The sequence below is a fragment of the Boleophthalmus pectinirostris genome, unplaced genomic scaffold (assembly GCF_026225935.1).
Source record: "Boleophthalmus pectinirostris isolate CB_2022bp ecotype Guang Dong unplaced genomic scaffold, ASM2622593v1 HiC_scaffold_9, whole genome shotgun sequence".
NCBI classification, from domain to species: domain Eukaryota; kingdom Metazoa; phylum Chordata; class Actinopteri; order Gobiiformes; family Gobiidae; genus Boleophthalmus; species Boleophthalmus pectinirostris.
Window position 1 is genome coordinate 6,183,480 of NW_026571541.1, and position 26,560 is coordinate 6,210,039.

At 37.2% G+C, this 26,560-nt stretch overlaps 1 protein-coding gene across 1 annotated transcript; it reads left to right on the forward strand.

Moving 5' to 3' along the window:
• The first annotated feature begins 675 nt into the window (after positions 1–675).
• Positions 676–24,503, forward strand: nlrx1 (NLR family member X1). Its single transcript, XM_020927775.2, has 13 exons — positions 676–844; positions 2,093–2,134; positions 6,067–6,182; positions 7,121–7,517; positions 7,918–8,149; positions 9,820–10,562; positions 13,836–14,260; positions 15,560–15,743; positions 17,851–17,946; positions 18,609–18,695; positions 19,184–19,435; positions 20,935–21,136; positions 21,973–24,503. Exons 2-13 carry the CDS (start codon positions 2,118–2,120, stop codon positions 22,135–22,137), a joined length of 2,916 nt encoding a protein of 971 aa, XP_020783434.2. The 5' UTR covers positions 676–844; positions 2,093–2,117; the 3' UTR covers positions 22,138–24,503.
• Positions 24,504–26,560: the final 2,057 nt, after the last annotated feature.

Sequence of the window (26,560 nt, forward strand, 5' to 3'; positions counted from 1 at the left end):
TAAATTGTAAAATAAAACTAAGCTTTTTTTTTCCCTCAACATTTTCTTAATAAAATATAACAACAACAAAAACAAAAACTAAAACACCTTGCTGTATAAATAAGCCTGTTTTGTTTAGCTTTAGGCTGTATGTAGCTCAAATAGGGTGACTAGACGTACCTATTTACCCGGGACAGTCCTAGTTTTGAGCCCTGTGTCCCCTGTCCCAGCAGATTTATCTAAAACCAGTGATTTGTCCCAGTTTTATGCAAGAAACGCCACAGGTGTCCCTATTTTTGACCAATCTGGTCCCTGCCAACAGTAAAGAGACTCATAAATTGCCATTTTAATTTAGCATTTAGGACTATACTGAGTCATATTTGTGCAGAATGCAGAACAAATTTCCTTAAACAATTTTATTATTAGCAACCATCCCAAATCACTTGACGTACCAGTTTTTTTATTTATTTTGAAAACCTGGGTCACCGTAACCTTAAATGTTGAATAGTTTATATGGTAAACACCCATGCTTATGTACAGTTTATGTGTACAATAAAACATTTGAAGTACACTGTTTGAACAAACTCTATAAAGCTAGATTTATTTTATTTTTTTAATAATATATTTTTATATTTATATCTTATTTTATTGTGAAAATCATTAACCGGAAGCGCTCTACAGTACCCACTAGCGGAACCTAGCGTGGGAATTCACCATGTAATATTTAACAGCCGCATTTGTCAGCGTCTTTTTGCCTTTTCCAGCCAACAGATGGACAACGCAGCGACAGAAACCACGGTCTGAGGACTAACAATGAGCTAACGCCAAAATCCGCTCACATAATCGGGAGAAGGACGCGCTTTGGGTATTTGACACTTGTAATTTCAATGACACAGTTTTTCCTCTATGGCAGCCTAAATAGAACAACTGTCAGCGGCGTACAGCATGTCCAAAGTCTACTTTTTGCGGGATTTTATTAGTGGGTTTGTTGTTTTGTGTTTGCAAAATGTAAATCGTTAACAGTATTTTCCGCATAAAGATTTGGGGAACATTTGCACTTGGCAGAGGAAGTTTGGCAGTGTCATACATCTCTTTTCGCTTTCAGATTGGTTGCATCAATATTTCCAGCACCATGCAACTGAAAGAAAAGTTAAATAGTGATAGCATTGCATAATATAGTATAGCTGTTTGCATTGAAGGAGAGTTTAGCGTCATATATGAGTAAGATATGTAGAAAGAAATTGTTGACATAGTTGCCTCTGGCCATGTATTTGCATAAATGGACAGGATGTAAGTTCCAGGCTGAAAACGTGCACAGTTGTTGAAGTGCCTATATTGCACTGTTTTCTGATCTCTGTTTAGTCTCTTATAATGTTGTTTTCTCATCACAAACAGACCTGGAGTTGTGTTTTGTTTCATTCACACATTTCTAACACACAAACCCTGCAATATTTAGGCTTCTTCTTCTTCTCTCAAACAGAAAACACTCGTCACTTGAATCATTTGGATCATTTAAGCCTTGGAATGTCCAACCTTTATGACATAGTTTTTTACTGATGCTGTTTGGCAGATCGATTCTGTTTTGTAGCCCTGACACTAATGTACCTTACAGATACAGAATAGCACTGACTTGGAAAGCACTTTAGAAAATGGAGCTGGGTTGGGGCTGTTTTTTTCAGACTGTATTTGACATACAGTATTTGAAACTATTTATTCTTATTATTTGTGCTGCTGATGACCTGGACATGAGTGCATGTTTCATTTCTGTGTATTTTTTATACTGAAATGACAAATTAATTCTGAATAATAAAGGGTTTCATAATTGAATTCATAATAATAAAGGGTTACTGAAACATGAATGAAACAAAACACAACTCCAGGTCTGTTTTTGATGAAGTAACAGCATTATAACATGGCTTAATGCTCACAAGAGTCACTTTAGGGTAATTTCACGCTAAATCTCTGAATGCAAAAATAAGGTAGAACACAATCACAAATGTTCGATATGTTAAAAACAGGCATCTAGACTTTCTAAAACAGTCCATTTTATGTTGGTGGGTACTGTCATTTTTTTGGTTTAACATGGTAAGTTTATTGTATTTCTTCTTCACAGAGCGCTCCTTGATTGAGACGCCGTCATGGGTCCAGTGCAAAGGTTGGTATTATTACTATTATTCTATATTATGTAATTCTTTCACAGCCACTTGAGACTGTACATCCTGAAATAAGAAACACAACCAACACCTATGCTAATTAGGCGTGTCACAGTAATTACTGTATCAACTTATTGCTTAATATTTGCAAGCCAGAACATCACATAACAGAACACAATATGCTTTGGGGGAACATTTTTAGTTACTTTTTGGCTATAAATATAAGTGTAATTTTTTTAAAAACGTTTATTAATTTATTATTGACAAACTCAAGGAGGTCAGGCTTCACACATCCATGAGGAAAGAATTAGTAATTATAATATAATAAAATAATAATAAAAAACACAAACCAAAATCCAAAGGTTAATTTAATGACCTCTATGATTTATTACAAATGCAAACTATGTACTAAAATCTTTTCTTCTGCTATTTATATACTACAGCTCATGATATTTTAACAGTATTTTACATTTAGAATAGTTTTTGTGGATTAAATCTGCTTTTTGGTGATTGTGTCAGTGGCATAAGGCTAGTTTCAGTGTTATAATTTATTGTCTTTATTTACTTCAGCAATATATCACTATATCGTGACATTCCTAGAGCTTCTCCTCTTTCTCAGATGTGTTATTTTGATAATAGGGATGTAACGATATCCAAATTCTCGGTATGATACTTTTACGATACCCATCCCACGGGACAATATTGCAATATTTTATGGAGGCAACTTTGAGTGCACTCCTTTTTCCTTTCAAAATGCCTAGACAAGCCTTTGGTTCTGCCGTAATCCAAAGAATTAAGATTTAAAAGTCCTTATAGCAGCTATTTCTTCATGTAGTCTGCACTGAAACAGCAAAGGATCATGGTCTATGTAGTTCCCTTTTGTTTTTAGTTATTGCTTGGGATGGTACAAGATCCAATCTCGTAAGACAAAACTGCCAGTATATCATGCACATAAGAGAAAACTTATCTTGTGATTGTTTAAATTTAGATTGGGAAAAAAGGGGATATGTCTCTTACAGGTCCAAAAAGCAGTACTAGAATGGAAACAAAGGTATGAAATTAAATAAATAACAAAATTCTGAGGCCAAAACCAGAAACTGAACCGTGAAATGTATATGTTTGGAATTATGTTAAAATCTCGTCTCGTTCCTGTGGACCCAATCTCGAATTTCGTCTCATCTTGTGGAAATTTTGTCTTGTCCCTTCGCTATTGCCGCACAAAAACTATTAATGTAAGTGAATAAACTTGTAATTCCGATATATTGTGATGTCCCAGGATATTATTATGAGACTTTTGTCGATATGATATTGCAATATTTTGTTTTTTGTTACATCCCAATCCCAATTACCTCATCCTCTTGTTTACACGTTAGGCAATTTTTATTACACAGTTCAATTCAAGTTTATCCTTAACCTTTGAATCGGCCATTGCCCACTTGATACTTGTTAACGTTACATTTACAATATGTGGTCACTTTCTCTCAGCGCTTTGACTCTGACCCCCACAGTAACACGTGGGTATGTGGTCTGACACCTGTTGAAGCACATCTGCTGGTTTCAAGACTTCACAGTGTCGCTCTAAATGTGGCCTGAACGTGGTTATATTTACTTAAAAACACCTGAGCACACATAAAGAAAGAAAATGTGAAGCATGTAGTAGATTTGAATGACTTTTTACAGTTAACGTTGGTATGACTGATTGTTTTTGGCTCTAGTAAGAGAATATATGTGGAAATTACTTGGACACTACTCATAAAACAAAGGCGCATTGTGCAACTTTTCTGGTGAAGGGTTCGGCAAATTTTTATTTATTTTTTTCCATGGAAATGTTATTGCTTCATTTGAGATGTTTCACAGTGCGATATTAAACCTTTCTATCTTTATGGAGACCAAGCCAGACCAAGTTACAGGTCAGACCTGTGGAGAGGCGGCCCCGCTAACAGTCAGAATAACTGTTTTCAAGGTATTTATGAGTTATGAAACCATCTGTAATTGAATAAATGTGACGTAGAGTTGTTTAATGTCATACTGTGCAACATTCCAGGCAGGGCAATGACATATCCATAGAAACAAGCAGGTGACGGACCCCCAAAGACTGAAATATGAACTCAAACCAATACAAGAATCACATTTCAGAGCATGTTTGTACAAATCTAAAGTGCAGGGTTAGCAGTTTTTTTGCCGAGGAAAAATATTTTTGTTTGTGGGAAATTACAGTATTTCAACAATTGCATCCTTTGCGATTTCCTAATTGCATTCATACATCTTGATTTTCATTCCAGACAAAGCAATAACATCTCCATGGTGAAAGGTGGTTGACAGACCCTCCACCAGAAAAGTTACACAATGCAGCTTTAAGCCAGTTTGAGTGATGTAAATGAGAGTTGTTATTGTTAAAAAGGTAAATAGGATTGTCTATATTGTTCACAAACTGTCCCTAAAACGTAAGTAGGTTGGTAGTTTAGAACTGGCTTGGTGGAATGGGGGATACAGTCTTAATAGCTTTTAAAAATGTGCTCTCGCTCAAACCGGGACTCCGTTTGGACTTGTTTAACGGCCTAACTGGGAAAGAGAGAGAAAAAGTCAATGTGAATTATTGCGGTTTCCCAAATAAACAAATCACTTGACTGGTGCTTTTGTGGTGTAAAATCACGCCACCTCAAAAAAAGGGAAGTTAAAAGTTCAGTTTGCTTTGTTGTTGTTTTAAAATTTTCATACATATTACATATTATTTTAACTATACTACTACTACTACTACTACTACTACTACTACTACCTACTCCTACTACTACTGCTTTCTTGTAAGTCATCCAATTTTTTTGTTAAAAACGTTTCATTTTAGGGAAACATAAAATATTTCAAAACATAAAATCACTTTGTACTTCCTCGTATAACCAGATGGGAAGTAAAATTTTCTTTTCTTTCTTTTTTATTTTTTTTAATTTTATTCAGTATTTTGATAATGTGCAATTATATTATATTTTTTATCATTTCAAATTCCTACTTCTTCCCATTTTTGGCTATTTTTCCCACATTTTTGACTGTTTCTCCAATTTCACCCGTAATTTCATCCACATTTCTGGCAATTTCACACAGATTTTTGACTATTTCTCCCACATTTTTCACTATTTGACCCACATTTTTCACTATTTCACCCAAATTTTTGGCTATTTCAACCCATATTTTTTGCTGTTTGACCCACACCTGTATCACTTATTAAATAGGATATATTATATTTTTTTGGTATTTAGAACTCTTAACATCTTAATAGAAATGGTTCTATTGACTTTTGGTTTAATTGGGTGGAGATGGGTGCAAGTGCAGACTGGAATTTTCTGAGCATTCAAGATTACTCAAATATGCATGAATAAGTCCAAATATGCTGACTAAGATAATGACGAGGGAACAGCATAATAAGATTCACATAACTTTAAGAGGCAAGGCAAGTTTATTTGCATACCAGAGTTCATACACAAAGTAATTCAAAGAGCTTTGCAGAATAAGAAATATATTAAAATTACAATACAAACAAATCAAAACATAAATAATCATAAAATAAAAAAGAGCGACATTAAATGAGAGAGAAGAGTTCCAGATTTAAACTCATTAGTGTCAGTGTAACCACATATGTTTTATTATCTAGCCATTTGAAAACCGTTCATTACTTGAATGTGTTGGTAAATTATTGACATTAAGAAATAATTAGAGGACTACTTTTACTGCAGTGTTTTTGGTTTCTCTGTTCTTTGGGCATACTGCCCGAGGTGTTACAAACTACAGCTTGTTTTTACACGTTAGCAGCTCCATCAGCAGATCCTGGTTAGACTGAGCGGGGCCTGTTGACTCTGGGATTAGGTTTACCTTTACAGTGGGTTAGAGCCTTTAAAGGTCAGAACAGTGGATGTGTGAATGTTTGTGTATGTTTTTTGTGCAGAAGTCTGATTCGGCTGATGGGGCACTGCAGGACGAAGCCCTGGGCAGAGATATGTTTTTGTGCTACAAGTGGAGCACGCTTCAGGACCTACTGCACCTCCACCAACCCCCACCCAGGTACAGCCCCCTGCAGCATGGAGATGTACAGAGAATTCAAGTCAGCACCTTAAGTCAAGTGAATGTTACTGTGGACTTTTCATTTCAAGTATTTCCTCAGAAATAACAATTAGAATTTTTTTATTTTTCCCAAGGCAAAATTATTTTCATAACAGACGTGTGTTGCAGACCAGAAGAAATGGGGCCGTCATATCTGTGTGTGTACAGTGAAAAAAATGAATAAAACTATAGATTAAAAAAAATTACCTAATATATTCAGTAGTTTCACTAGATAAAAGCTTGAACTGGTTTAATGTTTAGTGGTTGAGTCTAGGTTTGTATATTCACATGTATGTGACTAAATGTGACTAAACCATAAACCAGACTAGTGGATGTCAGGGCGTGAGCTGATGTCAGGGTGTAAGCTTGAAAGCTTAACATGGCAAAACAAGAACATATGAACAATATCCATTTGTTTCATATGATAATTAACTGTTTTGGTTAACTTAATATATACAGTTAAATATCCAAGTTATTTCTTATAAATGTACAAAAAAGGCTAGAAGAAAACCAGATTTCACATGTTTGTAAGTGTCATTTTTCCACTACACCCAGATCTGTATCTGTCCTTTGTTCAGTGTAATGTGACCTCTGGTATAAAATAGGAGGGTGACAAACTACACTTTTTTATTCCTCAAAGGAAATGAATATATTTCACAGAAAGCTTGGTGTTTTTTCCAAAAATATATAATAATAATAACAATAACTGATATCTGTCAAAGTAGACTTATCATTCATATGCAGAAATAGTAAGTCATAATGCCAATTCCCTGCAACTGACCTCTGTTCCGGTAACAGACAATTAATGCATAGTTGTATTGGTAGGATATTCTTCAATGATTAAACAAATAAAAGCAGTTTATTAAAATGTTGTCAGTAACTTATATCTTATCCTGTAGCTGACTTGGACCCTCTGGAGGTGCACAAACAGCGGCTCCTCATGTGGTTCAGTCACTTGCCCCAGGAGGAGAAGCAGTTTGGGGGGTACTTCAGCCCGGAGACCATGCACGTGGACCCCCTGATTCTGGAGAGGAAGCCAGAGGAGCGGGCAGGTCTACTCTCCTCCGCCCTCAGCCTCCACTCCCAGCACCTCTCCAAAACTGTGGAGCAGCTGTTTGAGCCCAGCCCGTCCTGGGACTCGTCCAGGGGGCTGAACGTGCTGCTGTACGGGGCAGTCGGCACCGGGAAGAGCACGGTGGTCCGAAAGCTGGTGCTGGACTGGTGCAAAGGCAGGATGCTGGGACAATTCAAACTGCTCATCCCCTTCTCCTGTGAGGACCTCAGCCAGCTCTCCAAGTAAGAGCGGATTATTCTGCATGTCTGTACAATTTTTATATATATATATTTTTTAACACAAGTTAAAACTGGTACTATAATGTCACCTTAATTGGATTTTAATTCACAAAGTAGTTTGAACTGTGTTAACAGAGAAGTAGTTGTTGACCAGTTAGTGTTTGTAGATATATTTAACTAAACAAAGACAAATGTTAAAGCACTACATTCAGACGTTAAATGCAACCTATTTCAACTATAGAGCAGCACTAAACATTTTACAACCTTAAAACTTTGTGTAAAATGTTGTGTTATTTCCATTTCCATTTTTTACAATAGCCATGTTTTTTATTTTGAACATTATTAATAAATGACTTGTACTGTGAACTATATTTTCCATAGTATTTTCCCTTGACTGTTTCAGAGTGTCTTCTCTGCGTGACCTGGTGGGCCGTAAGTACCTGCACCTGCGCAGACACCCCCTGCTGAGCGGAGAGGTGGGCCAGGCTCGGGATGTCCTGTTTCTGTTCAACGGTCTGGAGAAGATGAACCTGGACTTTAGAATCGGATCCACAGAGCTCTGCAGCGACCCAAACGAAGCACTGCCCCCTGGAGTCGTGGTGGTCAACCTGCTCCGTAAATACCTGCTGCCAGAGGTGACAATGAATCATCATACAGAAGAGAATCTGCTTTAATTAAATACTATTTAAAGATCTTGTTGATTTGATAGATTGTGCATTTTAGTTTTTTCTGCCCTGTGCATGATTTTCTTTCTCATCTGTTCACTCTTTTTGTGTGATGATTATAGATAGAGCTGCACAATATATCACAATGAAATCGAAAATGCAATTACTAAATCGTAAACTCAGCAATCATTTTTGTAATGGCATGTCTTTTGAAAACAACAAAATTATTTTTTATACATACATGAACATTCATACAGACAGTGGCTACCTCTTTTCTGTATCACAGGAAAAACTAAAACTAAAACACAACACTACCCACACCATACTAATATAAACATGTTCTCAAAAGTATTACAATTCTTGTATTAGTTGAGCAGTTCATATTTCAGTCTTCTCTGAAAATGTGCATTGTGAACTGAATCTTGATTTGAAAACTAAATCACAAATCTAGTCTATAGTCTATAATCAGGCAGATCAATCAGTGGGTCTAACTTTACCAAAGTAATAACCCAGTTTAACATTTGGCTTAAAGGTACAAGGTGCATTGTGTAACTTTTCTAGTGGAGGGTCTACCACCTGCTTTTCTCCATGGAAATGTTATTGCTTTGTCTAGAATGTTTCACAGTATGGCATTGAACCTTTCTATTTTCCTTCCTAAACCAGACCAAGTTGAAGGTCAGATCTGTGGAGATTCAGAGTCAGGATGCCTCTTTCTGAGTATTTTTGAGCCATAAGATCACCTGTAATTGAATAAATATAAAGTAGATCTGTTTAATGTCATACTGTGGAACATTCCAGGCAGAGCAACGACATCTCCACAGAAACAAGCTGGTGACTGACCTCCAACCAAAAAGTTACACAGTGCACCTTTAAATATCACACAAAATGAACTTTTAACCATGTTAGAATGTTGTTATCTCCTCAAAAACATATGTGGAGTTATGTTTTGTTTCATTTTCACTTGTTTGAGTAATCCTTTATTATTAGTCTTTGTCCATCTCCAAAGCTCAGTGTTTTCAGTTTGTGAGAAGAACTCATCCTAAATATGCAGGATTTGTGCATTAAACATGTGTGAATGAAACAAAACACAACTCCAGGGATGTTTTTGATGAGGAAAAATTATAACATAGTTCAGAAAACAGTGTAATATGGGCCCTTTAATTCAGGGTAGTCATGGGGTCTTAAAAGTCCTAAAGTTCCTAAATTAAGGCCTTAAAAAATCTTAAATTATATTGTCCAAGTCTTAAGGTCACAAAGGAACATGGGGAAGTGTAGGTTTAATCCACAGTGGCTCTTACATTCTAGATATCGTAGTTGGTTGGTCTTTATTAGAATTGGATCTGGGGTTTTTTGCCCACATAATTGGTGCAATGTTGGTCTTAATTTCCATTTAAGTGGTCTTAAAGTGGTCTTAAAAAAGTCTTACATTTGGGGTAGTCAAACCTAGGGATACCTTGTAATTAAAGTTCCAGCTCTGTCTGTATTGTTTATAAAAGTAACCACTTACGCTAACCACATATTCTTTTATTTAAATGGATTATTGGAGTATGAAACCTGGATTTTTCATCTATTACTCAAGTTTATTTATTGATCTCTACTAAATCGGTCAATCACATGTCCTCCTGTCCTCCTCCTCCTAGGCCAGTGTTTTGGTCACCACGAGGCTGTCTGCTCTGGACCGCGTTCCTCTGAAATACATCAGCCGTCACGCCCAGATCTGCGGCTTCATCGACCCCGACCGCCAGCGCACCTACTTTGCCAAACGCCTTCTCCAGCAAACCGAAGACATTGCTGTCAAAGAAGGGGCCCAGGCTCTCGTGGAACTGCTCTACCTCAACCTCCAAAGGGAAAGCCAGTTAGCCACCGCCTGTTTCTTACCATCCTACTGCTGGCTTACCTGTGCTACGTTACATTTCCTTCATTTCACCAACGCCAACACGCCCATACGAACTCTAACCGGAATATACACCAGCTTCTTGAGGTTAAACTTCGGAGGGGAAGTTTTGGGAATGGGCACGGGAGCGGGTATGCCGATCCAAGAACCACAGAACTCTCTAATGCTGTACGTCGTCCGGACCGTTGGGAAACTGGCCTTCGACGGGGTCACGAACAAACGCATGTCATTTTCAGAAAAGGAGTTGGAGCAGTGGATCGGAGGGAAAACCAAGACGGATGAGGAGCTGCGACAGTTGGCCATGTTTAGGACGGATGTTTTGGATTTTTTCTTGGCTCCGAGTGTTGAGAAGAACAAGCCTTTTTCTTCAGAACTGAGTGAACACGAGGAGCAGAGATACGTGTTTGCAGCTCCAGCCATGCAGGAGTACCTCGCTGCTCTGTACGTGGTTATGGGAGAAAACAAGTCTGCGCTGGAGATACTCACCAAGTAAGTAATAGCCCAACAGCCAAGGGAATTTCTTAGATGCAGTACCTTACATATCACAATATATTAAACAACAATAAAGAGACAAAATACAAATGGTAATAATAAATTCAAAATAAGTGGCAAAAATGGCCTTACGCAACAAAAGAAATTGGAAAACATTTGGAAACATGCGGACAACTTCCTTTGGGCTCTGTTGGCGATACTTGTAGAAAATGACCCAGTTTTCTTCATCCTTTTTTCCTTTGTAAATTGCCTATTACGGTATTTTTTGGACTCCAGAGTATAAGTCACACCAGCCCAAAGAAAACAAATAAGTTGCACTTTTTGGTGGAAAGTTATTTTATAAAATCAGAGAACGGGAATCGACATTTTATCTTGAAAGTCAAGTTCTAGTAATAACAATAGAAGAGAGAACAATATGAACAGTTCTTTAGATAAACTATAACATAAACAACAGAACAGAACAAGTTTACCAAACTCTCCATCTCACTCCAAATCACTAAATCCATTCAATTCTTCATCCTCTGTGTCACTTCTGAGCAACTGTGTGACCTCCGGAGGTAAACGGAGCGTCACTTCCTCTTCTGTGTAGCTGTCGTCAAACTCAGCATCAGTTCCAGTTAGAATTATTCCGGCCTTTCTGAATCCTGACAGGATGGTTTCAGTTGTCTTTGTTTAATGTTTAAATTTTCAGTGGTACAGAAGTAATGGTGTGATCAACTGACATGATACAGACAGGACAGAGGCTCTTTCTGCAGGAGACATGCGCAGTAAACTGAAGTGACAGTGGTACAGGTGCATGTACAGGAGTAATAGGAGCAGCAGATACTGACACACAAGCCTAGAGAGCCCTCTTGCAGCTGTCAGTGCTAATATACATTTTAATATATAAGTCACACTGGAGTATAAGTCGCAGGAAACACCCAAACCATGAAAAACAGTGTGATTTATAGTCCAAAAAATACGATAATCTGTGTATTATAATTTGTCTAACTTTTTTTTTTTTAAAGTTGTCATTGTAGAGTTCTGTTACTTTCTTCAGATCAACAGTTCCAACCAGCTGCCTGTAAGTGACATGGATTAGAGTCTCGTCCCCTGTGGAAAGCTTTGGCAGGTTGTAAAGACGCCGCAGCTGAATACAGGGTTTTATAGTTTTATCACATGCCCAGTGTCGGTAACTACACTGGAAGTCATCATCCGCATGTTTCCAAACATCATCAACCAGTAACAAGTTATAAAAATATCTCAGCTATAAGATAAGAGGTTGTTAGGAAAATCAAGGTGAAGATTATCTAATAATTGACAAGACATTTGGTTATCTGTGCCATAAGGGTGAGTTGTTGTACAGTTGTAGGGAGTATTATCTGTTACATAAGGGTGAGTTGTTGTACAGTTGTAGGGAGTATTATCTCTTACATAAGGCTGAATTGTTGTACAGTTATAGGGAGTTTTATAGTATGAATATAGTCCTGTATGTTTGAGTGGAGCTGTAGGAGCCTGTTGGAGAATGAGCTCCTCTGTCCCTCTATAGTCTGGTGCAGTGGGTGAGTTGTTGTACAGTTGTAGGGAGTATTATCTGTCCCTCTATAGTCTGATGCAGTGGGTGAGTTGTTGTACAGTTGTAGGGAGTATTATCTGTCCCTCTATATAATCTGGTGCAGTGGATGAGCAGGAATGTTCATGATGGAGAGTGGTTTGTCCAGTCTCCTCGTGTCCCTCACTGTGACAAATGTCTCCAGCTCACAGCCGATCACGTGACCAGCTTTACGGATCAGTTTGTCAATCCGCTCAGTGTCCTTTAGCGTCACTACTTCTGGTCCAAAAAGTCTATGGGACTTTTACTGAGTCATACTAAAATTAATAAAGATTTAAAGATCAGACAGTGAACAGTGAGCTGCAGGTGAATGTGCACACATAAAATAAATACTTCACCAAAGGACATTTCTGTGTTTAGAAAAGTAGAGATTTGTGTCTTGATGCTAACGCTAATTTTTGAGGCATAATAAATATTAAAACAACTCTACAGTACAAACTGAAGTATACATATATACATATAAAATCAATTTGGTAGTCTTGAATTTTATTAATTAGAAGTTTAATAGGCTTTTTATTTCATATTTTATGATTTTAATAAAAGTTTCGCTTTGAGACGCAGAGAGCTAGTAACTTTTATAGAGACTTTTATAGAAGCACATTATTGCTTTAATGATGTTACAAAAGGAGGTGGGGGCAAATAAATGTTTGTCTCTATGGAGATATTAATGCTTTGATTTAAATGGTCCACAGTATGGCATTAATCTAATCTGTCCTGCATTTATTCAACTCGAAGTGTTATTTATGGCTCAAAAATATCTTACAAAGCATTACTGGTAATTCTCACTGTGAGTAGGGTCGCTTCTCCACAAGTGTAAGGTGTAAATTGGCTTGCAAGACTCCATGGAGATTTTTAAGTTTATGGGAATACTGTGGAGCAAAGGTCTCCAGCCTGTAGCTCGGGAGTTACCAGTAGCTCTCCACATCCTTTCAAGTAGCTCACTGAAGGATTTCTGAATTATATGTACTATACTAATAACTACAGTTTAACTAATTAAATTCTTATTGCCATTAGAAATGTATCATTTTCAACTTTGTGCACTAGACGCAGATGTCCCTATTTACCCAGGACAGTCCCTGTTTTGAGCCCTGTGTCCCCTGTCCCAGCAGATTTATACAAAACCACTGATCCAACTGTGATTTGCCCCAGTTTTATACAAGAAATCTCCCTGGTGTCATTACTTTTGACCAATTTGATGCCTGCCAATAGTAAAGAGAAGCATAAATTGTCATTCGTCTAGGTAAAATACAGAAAAGCTGCTTAAGACTGACCAAAACACAAAGAAAATGTGACTACACTGACTCACGTTATTCAGGAATGGGTCAAGTGCAGAACAATTCTCCTTAACTACACACTCGTTTCACAATTTTATTATTACCAACCTCTCTAAACCGGGAACGTCCCAGTTTTTTTAAATTTTGAAAATCTGGTCACCCTATCCTAGGCACATCTCAAGTTACTCATATATCAAGTTACACAGCACCTTTTAAGTAAGAGTACAGTACTGTTACTTCAATAAAAATATTACTGAAACAGGAGTAAAAGTACGCTGCTAGAAAAGTCCTTTGAAAAGTACAATTTCTTTAAAATGTTACTGAACTAACTGCTTCAGCTACCTAACTCTGCTTATGTAAATTATGTCTCAAAAAACAATACTTATACGGAGTCTTTTCTAACAGGCAGGTGTCCAAAGCCATCGGTCAGGCCAGTGAGGACATGAACGCTCTCCTCGCCATCGTCTCAAAGTTCATCCCTCTGCGCATTTTCACCATCTTCAACCTCCTCAAACTCTTCCCCAAACTCTTTGAAAAGTTCAGTGTTCAAAACAAGGGTCGCATCGGTCGCACTCTGGCCACAGAGATGTTTCGCACAGAGGACAGTTATAATGAAGATGTCCTGGACCAGGTGGAGCAGAACCTTCTGGGGGTGCACGGTCCCCACCAGCCCCTGAAAAACGATGAGCACCCGTTTGAGCTCTACCCAATCTTTATGGGTGGTTTGTTAAACTACGGAAACAGAGTCCTGCTTCAACAACTGGGCTGCACCATCCACAACGACACAGTGGCACAGATCACCAAGGCTCTGCGCAAATATCTAGTCAGAGGTGAGGATGTTCTGTTTTTTATGATGTTAAAGGTGCATTGTGTAACTTTTCTAGTGGAAGGTCTGTCAAATGTTTTTTCTCCATTGAGATGTTATTGCTTTGTCAAAAATGTTTCACAGTATGGTATTAAACCTCTCTATCTTCATGGAGACTAAATCCTGCTCACTGGTTCTACTGATATTGGTACAGGTATTTTTGAACTATAAAACCACTTGTAATTGAAATAAATGTAAAGTAGAGCTGTTTAATGTCATACTGTGGAACATTCCAGGCAGAGTGCTGACATATCCATAGAAGCAATCAGGTGACAGACCCTCCACTAGAAAAGTGACACAATGCACCTTTTAAGTGTACTGTTTGGTTGTCCTACTACACGCGGTCCCTTTAATACATACTATGCTACAATCTATTACCGGTACCTTAAAACGGAGGTAGTACTTCTAGACCAGGTGCTCTCTGTCTGTATCCTGTGGCCAGTGGGCTTGAAGACATTTTTTTACATATTTTATTTTATTTATTGTTCATTGATTACTTAGTTTTTTGTTATGTTATGTTTTGGTTTTTTTGCAAATACAAAATATGATTTCTTGAATTAAGCAGTTTGCACAAAAATTTTGATTTATTTTAAAATATATATATAAATTAATAGAAATATATTTTTTATTTTTTAATTTGCAACATACAACAAGCATAAAGACATTAGAAAGGAAAGGATATAACACAGTACAATACAGTACAATACTATACAGTACAATACTATACAGTACAATACGATGCATACAACGCCACAGACGACGTGTATGTGTACATGTGCATATGTGCTATAGAGTGTGTATACTGTATAGAGTGTGGGGTTTCTGTGTCAGTGAATGTAAATGACAAATTTATGTATAGTAATCCGTATAATTGTTTCAACAGTATACTGGAGGGATGAACTTCAATGATAATTGTATATTAGGAACTACATAGTACTATTGAAATAATAATGGTCCATATACACATCTATATAAATACAAGTGGGAAGAGGAAGAGGTGGTGGAACATAGTTATGTTTGTTAATGAGTTGTTCAGATTGGTGTTTAAGTCTTCCATTTATTTGAGTGTCCAAAAAGCCTTACCTTAAATGACAGTGTGAAGTGTATGTGAGGTGAGGTGCAGTAAAAAAAGAAGAGATTTGAGCACATGAGAAGTGGGATAGGTCCTTGTTTTGCCAAATTAGAAAGCTTTTTTATTGATTTGTTTTTTTTTTATTATTTGTTATAATATCCATATTCCATGTGCCTGTGTGTTGTTTCTCAGAGCTGAATAAACCACAGCCCCCTGAGGAGTTGATGGACCTGCTGTTCCTCTTGTACGAGTTCCAGAACCCCAGACTCACAGCAGAGGTGCTCTCCACCATCCGCTCCATCCGCCTCAGCAACATCAGGATGACCTCACTCAAGTGCTATGTGCTCAGCTCTGTGCTGTCCTGCGCACCGCCCAGGTAATGGACTACAAAAGTGTCAATATATTGTGATACAGTATTGTTATTGTGGTTGGCTGTTCCGATACATCACCAAGAATACTTTTTTTGGTTTCTTTTAGTAATTTTTTTTGTGTGACCGCACTACAATTTTGTTGCTTAATGGTAGGAAGGCAATACACTTATTAACTGTTGTGTTGATTAAAATAGAGGTATTTCATATGAACTTTGGACAAGAGGTGGTTTAACAAAGAAATATTGTTGTTAATATGTATTTGGTTCTTAAAAAACGGCAATCTATCACAGAGTATCGTGCCATTTATCAGTTATTGCATGTATCGCCATATCATGATAATATAGTATCATGAGCCATGTATCGAGTATTGTATTGAATCATGAGGGACCCTGCGATTCCAAAATGAAATTAAATTTGATAATAAGGCTCGATATTTTACAAGTTTCAATACCACAATAGTAAAAAAATTTTAGACAATAGAATGTAACTTCCAACACAAAATAAGTTTCTTTGATATTATCATGTGGTCTTACTATTATCCCTTTTTCTAAACAGAATGCTTGACCCATCCTTGTTATATTTTCACATTCCGTAGCGTGATACTACCTTCTAACTCACTGACAACATGACATAGCATATGCAATGAAAACAGTGTCAGCAGCAAAAGCCTCTGATTCACTGGTTTATTACTTGGAGTTGGGACTGGACTGCCCATGTGTCCTTTGTATTTGTAAAATAATAACAACATTACTGTCCTGAACTGGACAGACAAGTTTTTGTAGCTGTAGTTTTGTGTGACCTTTCATGTTGTAAGTCCTTGGCTTCTGAATGAATATGATCAAGAGGCTCAATTGATTGTATTTTTGTGAGCTATGGACTGAAGTAATAGTGAAATGTAGAAAATGCTATTTTAATATGTATTTTATAAGATGAAATGTGTGATTTGTCAATATCGATTGCTTTGCTTTAATGTGGTGTGTGTCTGTGTGTGTGTCTGTGTCTGTCCACTCTCAGACACAGACAGACACAGTGTGGTTCTTATTGTTGACTATAATTACATTGTATAATTTCTGTAACTCAGGGACTGCAGATGGAAATTTGCTAGAACAATGAGTAGTAGATGTAGGTGTAGTGCTAGTATTAAAAAAAAAACTTTTTTGAGTGAATCATATTCAACAGAATGTGATGTAATGTACAAATAATAGTATGAAATACTAAAGTAGTTAGTTTGTACATTAACCAAAATTGAGTCTTATGAGCTTTAAGACATATTGGAATATTGTTATCTTCTCTTTCATTCACATATGTTTGAACAACTATTATTAGTCTCCAAAAGCTCCATCTCCAAAGCTCAAAATGCTCTGTCCCACATTGTGATATCATGAAGTGACAGTGTTGAAGTTAACAGCCACTTTTTACTTTTAGTTCAGCAGAGATCGGTGATTCCAGGGTTGAAATTATCCAAATGATTCTAGAAGCTGTGTGGAGTTTGTAAACACAGGGCACTTCCTGTATTACCACATGGCATCACAAGGTGGGACAAAGTGTTTTCTGGTTGAGAAGAACAAAATTTGCAGGATCTGTGTGACTGAAACAACACAAAACTCCATGTATGTTTTGTGACGAGGAAACAACATTATAGCATAGGCAAGAGGATACTGTTATATGGACCCAGTAAAATATAATTCCACAACATCCTATTCTTTATGTCCGTATTTGGACACCTTTACTTGAATATAATTTACGGTTATATAGTATTTAATAATAGCTATTTTAAATTTAAAAATATGTCTTGTTTATGTTGATGAAATCATGATTGAATTAATGTATAGATTTTTTATAAGAAAACAAAAAAATAATAAATAAATAATGAACAAAAATGTGATGAATTAGTTTTGCCATATTTCCCAGCCTTAAATAAAGTCATACTGTGTTCACTCAGCCCTCTTGCACTTTACCTCTACACAAATTTCTTTGGCTAATCCCTAAAGTGCCTCTGCACATGTGCTGCACTGAATGTGTCTAAACCTGTTCTGTGCTCTTGGGTTTTGTGCAGTGATTTCATGCATGTTCATAATGACGGTCATTACTCTTGACTTCTGTTTATTGCAGTTACCATCTGGAGGTGTTGGACCTGTCTTCCTGTTTGCTGACTCCTGACATGTTAAGGATTCTGTTACCTGCCTTCAGACACACGCACCACCTCAAGTAAGAGTTACTGCTGTTACTAATACTAATACTGCTCCTGCTGCAGTGTGTGGTTTGAAGTGAGGAACTAAAAGATGGTCTTATTATGAATTGTAAAACAAAGTAGGCAGTTTTACAACTGCACTTTAGATTCATTTCATTCATTCATTCATTAAATTAATGTTGGCATTTCTCCATGAGGAGACAAAATAAAAGAGAACCCGAAACCAGTTAAACTGCATGACATTCCTATTGCCATGATGCATCTTGTTACCAGATTTGGTTTGGCTACGCCAGTGTTTTATCACTCAAGTTTGAGTGGAAAAACAAACAAAAAAAAGTTCTCTCCTTGCGACTAATAGGCCCGCTTCTGGTGCTCATCTAATTAAAAAGCAAAATCAATATTGAAGTTCCACCATTAACTGTCAAAAGGTAAAGTAAAGTAAAGCCCTGATGGATACTTGGGGCATTACAGCCAGATAGTTAAAAACAAAATCTACATCCATTGTCAGTTTTTCATTGTTTATAGAACATTACAGTACAGAATCCCTTGTGCGTCTTGACTTTTTAAACTGTACTACTCTAAATAATAATAAGACTTTTGCATTACTTAAGCTGTGTGTATTTTGTGCCTCACTAACCTTTAATAACAGTGCATGATGTGATGTGTGTTGTGTTTGAAGCCTGCAGTTTAACAGCCTGGGCCCTGAGTCGTGTCTGCTGCTGAGGGACCTGCTGAGAGACCCCAAGAGCTGCATTAAGACTCTGGAGTAAGGAGCACACTTTTAAGATTTCAGGGGAATATGTACATTAGGTTATGGTAACGGTTACAAAGGAGGAGGAGGAGGAGGAGGAGATTTGGTCAGTAGCACTTTACCAATCAGCAGTAACATAGTATGAAAATACAGCAGGCTAATTACTTTAAAGTTTATTTTATTGTCCCTGTAGGAAAATGTGTCTTCTGTTATTTGACCCAGTTAAAAGTGACAACATAAATATGAACATATATGTAATACTATTGCAGTAATAATATTGGTTCATTTCCATAATATTTCATTTTGAACTAGCCATTTTGATCATAGTCTAGTGAAACATTTGTAATTACACGTGAATTTTTTTCTTTTTTTAATCACTTACTGATTTTCATTTGAATGTTTAATATTTAATAATTCATAATGACAAATAGCTGCTGAGGCTAGTGTAAAATTGTTACTCAAAATGATGAGTTTTGATCTGACTTAACCCTGTCTTCCTCCAGACTGTGTGATAACCCGATACTCGACGCCGGTGCTGTGTCTCTTTTGGAAGCGTTGCCTGAAAACCAGTCTCTGCGTCACCTGTCCCTGATGCACACGGGGCTGGCAGATGGGGGCGCTGTGGAGCTTGCTCAGGCCCTGCACACACACAGCAGTCTGGAGGAGCTCAACGTGGCCTACAACAACATAGGGGACAACGCGGCACTCAGCCTCGTGGACACCTGCCGAGAGCACCCTACCATCAATACACTGCAGTGAGTGTGATGCTAACTGTAGGGCACTGCTCTGTCTGAAGCTCTGTTAACTAAATTAGTTATCTTTTAGTTAAAATCAAACTCCTAAATGTGCTGTTTAAATCCATTTTGTATTTTTTTTTCTTACTACCACTTACCATGCACACATTAGCAGACACAGAAACATTTTAACATGATCTGAAAACTGTACGATGTGAGAAATGTTGTAATTTTCTGTAATTATGTTTTGTATTACAGTAAATATATTATTGCAATATTCTAAAATACTTTTGGTTAAATACCTTCAGTTAATATAAAACAAAAAATGCACATGCCTTCGGACTGTGTCAAAATGAAAGCTTAACAAAGACTAAGCCAAGACTAATGTACCAAGACTAATGTAGAAAGTCATGAATCAAATTTCCCTTTTAGTCTATTTCACTTTCTAAAATCATTGTGTAAAATGGAGAACTTTGTGCTGTTGCAATTTATTATTTCCTTCATACGACTAAACTTTATCTATCCACAAGGGAAATGACTTGGACACAGTAGCTCACATATCACAATATATTATAATAACAACAAAAGAAGCAAAAAATATAAATGGTGATACATTCTAAATGAGTAGCAAAAAATATAGCAAGAGAGTGGTGTTAAATAAGGTGTAATTATAGAAGTGTATATGTACAAGTGCAAATAAAATAGCTTAGTTTGCCTAGTTTCTTTGGTCAGTTGACATAATGAGTGACTGATTTCACAAAACACTTCAGTTATTGTACAGACCAAAGGGGTTTAGACTAAAGTTTGACACTTAATTTGACCCTAACCCTCTTAACATACAGATTAGAATACAATACAAGACAGCAGAAAATCTATGTGCAGGCAAAGAGGAGTATAAGTATAGAATGTATGGATATTTTTCGGTATACACGCATAGCAGAGTTCCCGGGGTGGATTAAAAAGTCTTAAAAGTATTGAATTTATGAATCAGGTCCTTTTTAAAAGACTTGAAAAAGTCTTGAATTTTTATTTCTGGGTCTCAAAATGTCAACCACCAATATGTGGTTAAATAACGTAGCCTAAAGAAAGAGTGGCAGAACCAATAATTGAGAGCCCTTGGCCAAAATCCTCCGAACATGTCACTGAAGATCACAGCACCACAAGCAACAAGTTCAGCAGAAGAAGAAGAAAATCTCAGCAGAACACAAAGTTTGATTAACACAGTTGTGTTGGTTTTTAATATTGGTTTTACCCATTTCATGCTGGGGTTATGAGGAAGAGTTTCTACTCCCCATATTCCTTGAACACAAATTCAAGGATTTTGTTTTTCTTTGCCAGTAGGTCTATGAAATAGGCTGTGAAATAGGTATTTATAAGTTTTTATATAAATGGTCTTAAAAAGGTTGAAAGACTTGGATTTAGCTTGAAGAAACCTGTAGGAACCCTGACATACACTCATACAGTTGTCCTTTTTATCTTAGTTCATCCAGCCGTACTAACACGTGTCCTTGTGTGCGCAGCTTGTACCTGAACCCTCTGACTGATGTGGGGAAGCGTTCCTTGTACGTACGCGGGGACGCACTTAAAAGTGGGCGTAAAGTCCGAGTCCTGGCCTCGGTCACAGAGGGGTCCGACCTGTCCGAGGACTGGCACCCCATCCTCAGCGTGATCCGAGAAAATGCAAAGACCTGGGACCGAGAGAGGGTCAAGCAGCAGCTCAGGGTAAAATATAAGTAATCTGTTTAAATGATCCTATAATGACATAAGTACAGTTATTCTTTTGTTGAAATATTTACCTGATACATTATAGGCATTTAAAATTGTATTATGTTTAAAGGTGCATTGTGTAACTTTTCTGTGGAGGGTCTGTCAGATGCTTTTCTTCATGGAAATATTATTGTTTTGTCTGGAATGTTTCACAGTATGGTATTAAACTTTTCTATTTTCATGGAGACCAAACCAGACCAAGTTACAGGTCAGATCTGTGGAGAGGCAACCCCATAACCCTCACAGTGCCTGTTTTTCTAGGTATTTTTGAGCTTTAAAACCACCTGCAATTGAATAAATATAAGATAGAGCTGTTTAATGTCATACTGTGGAACATTCCAGTCAAAGCAATGGCATACAGTCCCTGATGTGCTGAGGTTCTTTTTATACACACCCACTAATTGATTGATCAGTAACTGATCACAGGAGAGGCTGTAATCTAGGATTGGGTGCATCATATGACAAGGCGACAAAACTTTTGTCTTGCCAAAATCTGACCTTTCTGTGTTCATTAAATGATCAATCTTTCTTCAGTGAAGCAAATTAATTTTAGTATATTGAGCATAATTTGGGAGGGTTTTAGCTTTCATATGAGACATTTCTAAAACCAATCGATTAATTTAAAGTCAGGTTATAAGCTTTTGTTTCTACAAAATGGATAAGCAACAAGACTTTTGTCAGGGACTGTATTCATAGAAACAAGTAGGGATGGACCACCAACCGAAAAGTTACATACCTTTATTGAAATGACTTTCATACCAAACATGAGTCTTCTTCTGTGTGATTTTTAGGCTTTCTTGCGTGATCTGGAGTGGGGCCGACAGCAGCAGCCGACTTTCTGGAAAAGACTTCACTTCCGGCGCGTGGAGAGGGGAATCCGAGAGACTCTGAAAATGTTGGAAAAAGATGACGTGTCCCATGTGTGCGAAGCGTGCAACCAACCACAAGCAAAATAACTTAAACTGATACGAAACAATTACTGTTCAAGGTGCATTGTGTAGCTTTTCTGGTGGAGGGTCTGTCAAATGCTTATCCTCATGGAGATCTTATTACTTTGTCCGGAATGTTTCACAGTATGGCATTGAACCTTTCTGTCGTCATGGAGACAAAACCTGACCAAGTTACAGGTCAGATCTATGGGGAGGCGACCCCGCACAGTCAGAACACCTGTTTTTCTAGGTATTTTTGAGCTATAAAACCAAATGTAATTGAAAAAGTGTAAGGTAGAGCTGTTTAATGTCATACTGTGGAACATTCCAGGCAGAGCAATGACATCTCCATAGAAACATGCAGGTGAAAGACCCTCAACCAAAAAGTTACACAATGCACCTTTAATAAGGTTAGGGCGTGTTTTTAGGATGTTTAGGGAGACACGGGTAACACATAGGAAGTATTAGACCATAATCTGTGCAATAATATTTTTTTGTAATTTATGGAGCTCGACAGGGATCACCCACTTTCCGGTTCCAGATCTAAATATTTCGTTCATTTTTCTGTTGACTTTCTGAAAAAAAAAAGTAATAATAATAAAGTGTGAAAGCTTGCTCAGGTCTAATCAGTGACGTGGTAACTAATGACCATAAGACCTATTTAAAATCTGTTTCTGAAATGTTATAAACTGCGCAGTTATTAAATTATTTTGCAGAATCTTTTAACTTAAAACAAAAGTATTCTGGATATTAGTTTACCACATAGCTGCTTAATCTCCGCGATGTCTTTGAAGTCTTAATATTTGAAATCTATGGGAAAATGAATGGGTTTTTGACTTCTTGAACCAGAGCAGGTGGTCACTGTGCAGCTCCATTAAAAGCAATATTTAACTGTAGGTCTATGTTTTTTATGATGTCTTTAATATGAACAAATAGTGAATAAGCAGCTGTAAGAGGCATCTTCCAGCACTTTTGAGACACAAGGGACAAACTAAAACTACCATCAAAGAAACTATGCAAAAATATATGATGTGATTAATTCAAGGAAATCTAGAAGTCGCGGTTACTGGGTTTGGGCTGTGGAATGAGTCATGGTGCTTAAAGTGCAATATGTAACTTTTCTAATGGAGAGTCTGCCACCTGTTTAACTCAATGTAGATGTTATTGCATTACCTAAAATATTCCGCGGTATGGTTCATGAAAACAAAAACGTGACAACACCAGACCGAGCGAAAAGGTCATTTGTGAAAAAAACAAGTTTTTTAAGGAAATGCAAATATCCGTAACTAAGTAAATGCAAGAGAGAGTAACTATAGCAGACGTCCCCAATCCCCGGGCCAGGGACCGGTACCAGGCCATGAAAGTGCGAACCCTCGCTTCCATACACCCATGCGCCACGTCTCTAAACCAGGTCTAAAACCAGGACTAAAATCAGTATTTAACCTGGACTAAAACCTGAACTAAAACCAGTCCGCAAAGTATTGTTGGACATAAAACCGGTCTGTAGCGCAAAAGGTTGGGGACCGCTGAACTGTAGAACATTTCGGGCTGAGCAACAATATTTCCATAGAAACAAGCAGGTGGCGGACCCTCCTCCGGAAAAATGACAAAGGGCACTGTAATGTCCTTCCAAAACACAAAAACACTTTTAAATATGCTCAGATTGATATGAATGTTTTTGGAAATAGCTGTAAGCATTGATATTTTGGCTTTTGAAATGAAACTTGTAAATGCTGTTCAGATCTGTGCGGATAAACGTACTCCAGTAATGTGATCATGATCTGATTTCTGGAGACAGTTGTCAAGAGGTGTCAAACTGGCTTGTAAATGAGGCCTGTGCATGAGAGTAAACGACTGTAATATTCACAAGAGGGCGCTGTACACTCCCTTTTCCAGGTATCAAGCTGCAGAAATAAGAAGCTCGCTAAAAACAAGTATTGAATCTGCCATTTGAAATTAATATTTGTGCCTTTATTTACTCAAACAGGCCTAATTTCCTGTTAGTTACTAATGAATTAACTTCCAGTAAGCAAACTAAACCAATGCATACAGAAAATGCCACAATGCCACTAGCTGTACACAATGTAGTTCAAATGGAGCTGATAAAGAACAATGGGCTGTCTGACAACCCTTGTGAATCATTTTTGCACGTTTTAGAAACATATCATGTATTAATATTTTACATTCAAGGTCTGTACATGTCATTTTGTCTTGTTTCTGTCTGCTTCTCCTTCTGAACTCATGGATTCTCGGACTTTTAGCAAATTAAGGAATATCAAAAGTGGAGCACAGTTTTCTTAAATGTACTGCATGTCTGTGGAACGAATGAAAAAATGATGTGCCTTGTCTTGTTAAGTGCTGTTTGAAAATTAAATGTAACTCTGTGGTCCCCGTTTTGGTCCTTTGTTTTCTGATCGGTGTTAAAATGTTTTTTCCTCATCACAAACAGACACAGAGTTGTGTTTTGTTTCATTCACACATTTTTAACACAAACCCTGCAGATTTAGGCTCGGATCTTCTGTCAACACAAAACACTCCAACTTGTGATGTCACGTGGTAATACAGGAAGTGCTCCACTGTGTTTTTAACTCCATTAGAATAATTTGGTTCATTTCAGCTTTGAAATTTCCAATCTCTAGTGAACTAAAGGGCAAAAGTAACAGTTGACTTGAAAACTAAGGCTACACAACATCACAAGGTGGAACAGAGCATTTTGAGCTTTGGAGATGTAGAAAAACTAATAATAAAGGATTACTCAAACCTTTGGGAATGAAACAAAACAACTCTGTGTATATTTGTGAGGAGGTAACAGCTTTCTGACATGACGTAAAGCTCACATGAGTCAATTTTAGTACCACACTTTAAGAAACAATGATGTACTGAACTTTTGTAAATGCTGTATGAATCAGAGGCCCAAAACTGGAGGGGCCCCAAACCAATTTGCCCTCTGTGCCACTAATGACAGAGGCCTCAGAGCAATTTGATTTTCTCTTAATATAACTTTTAAACAGTAATCATAAGAAAAATAATAAGTAGTCATATGTAATGGATGTAAACAAAAATTTAATTGTACTAGCAAAAAAAAACAAAAAAAACTTTCAGTTCTGGTTATCTAGTAGGCTACCTGAATAATAAGACAAGTTTCCAATCCACCACAACCCAAATAAACAGATGTGCATGTACAAGAACAATGGGGAAAAATAGACATTAAATATGAATAAAAAATATAGTTGAAAGCAGCAATACGTAGGCCTTGCAGCGGCAGAAGAATAGGCAAGAGTAGGTTACTCATCTTGGCCCAAAGATTCCAACGACACCTCATTTGTGAAAATCAGACAAAAGGGTCAATAGTTATAAGCATGAATGCATGTCCAACTTTGACCTGTTGGTGGCGCTAGATCTCCTGACCTATTGATCCCAAATTGGCTGTGAGGGACCATGAGCCTGTCCTGAACCAATAATAATATCGGCTTCTAAAACAATGGAGTCCTGCAGCTACGCAAGGCCTCCAATTATTAATAAACTATAAATACGTATTTCCAGTCTCAAATAGGCTAAGGCTACTTTGAGGAGATTTTTCCTTTCTGGTTTTGATATCCCCACCTCTGTGAAATAGTTTTAATATCTGGTGCGGACAAGGACCTCATAGTTTATTAACGCAACTCCACTGATATTGCTTAAAATCTTACAAAATATCCCCCGTTTTTCCATCAAATCGCACATAGCCAATATATTGGACCGTGGGTGACGAATCATTTGTTAGAAAATAATTCACTTATTTACACTTAATTATTTATTATAAAGGATTAACTGAAGAATGACAAATAAAATGATTTACAACAGATAAACAATGACAATGTGGTGGCTTATTGTGCACCTAGACTAGTGGGTAAAGGTGTAAAGTCATTTTATGGTACGTCAGTTTGGAACCAAGCCTTAGGGCAGGGGTGTCAAACTCATTTTGGTCCGGGGGCCGTATCCAACCAAGTTTGATCCCAAAGGGGCCAGATCAGAAAACTCATGGCATATAAACCCCAAAAATAACAATAAGTTCAAATATTTGTACAGAGAAACGCAAATCTATTACAGAAATCTTTTTTAATTGATGAACTCTTTCTTTTACATAATATTACAATATTATGAACAACCTGAAACTTTAAGAAAAATTCTATTTCAACACAATGTGTTAACATGAACTTGTATGCAAATAGGAATAAGTCAGTTTTTCTTGGAAAATCCTGCACTCAGCATCCACTTTTCTTATTTTTAACATTTTGCTGATGAGAGTGTCACAGTCAACAGTCGAAACGATCGTTCTTTAAGAGTGTTTGGAAAGAGCCAAGTGTTCTTTTGTGCTGCTCTGGTGGGAGGGGCCACGTACAGAGGCTCTGGAGACGCTGCTATGCTCAGCACCACTGAAAATTACCAATATTTTAATAGAAAATATAAT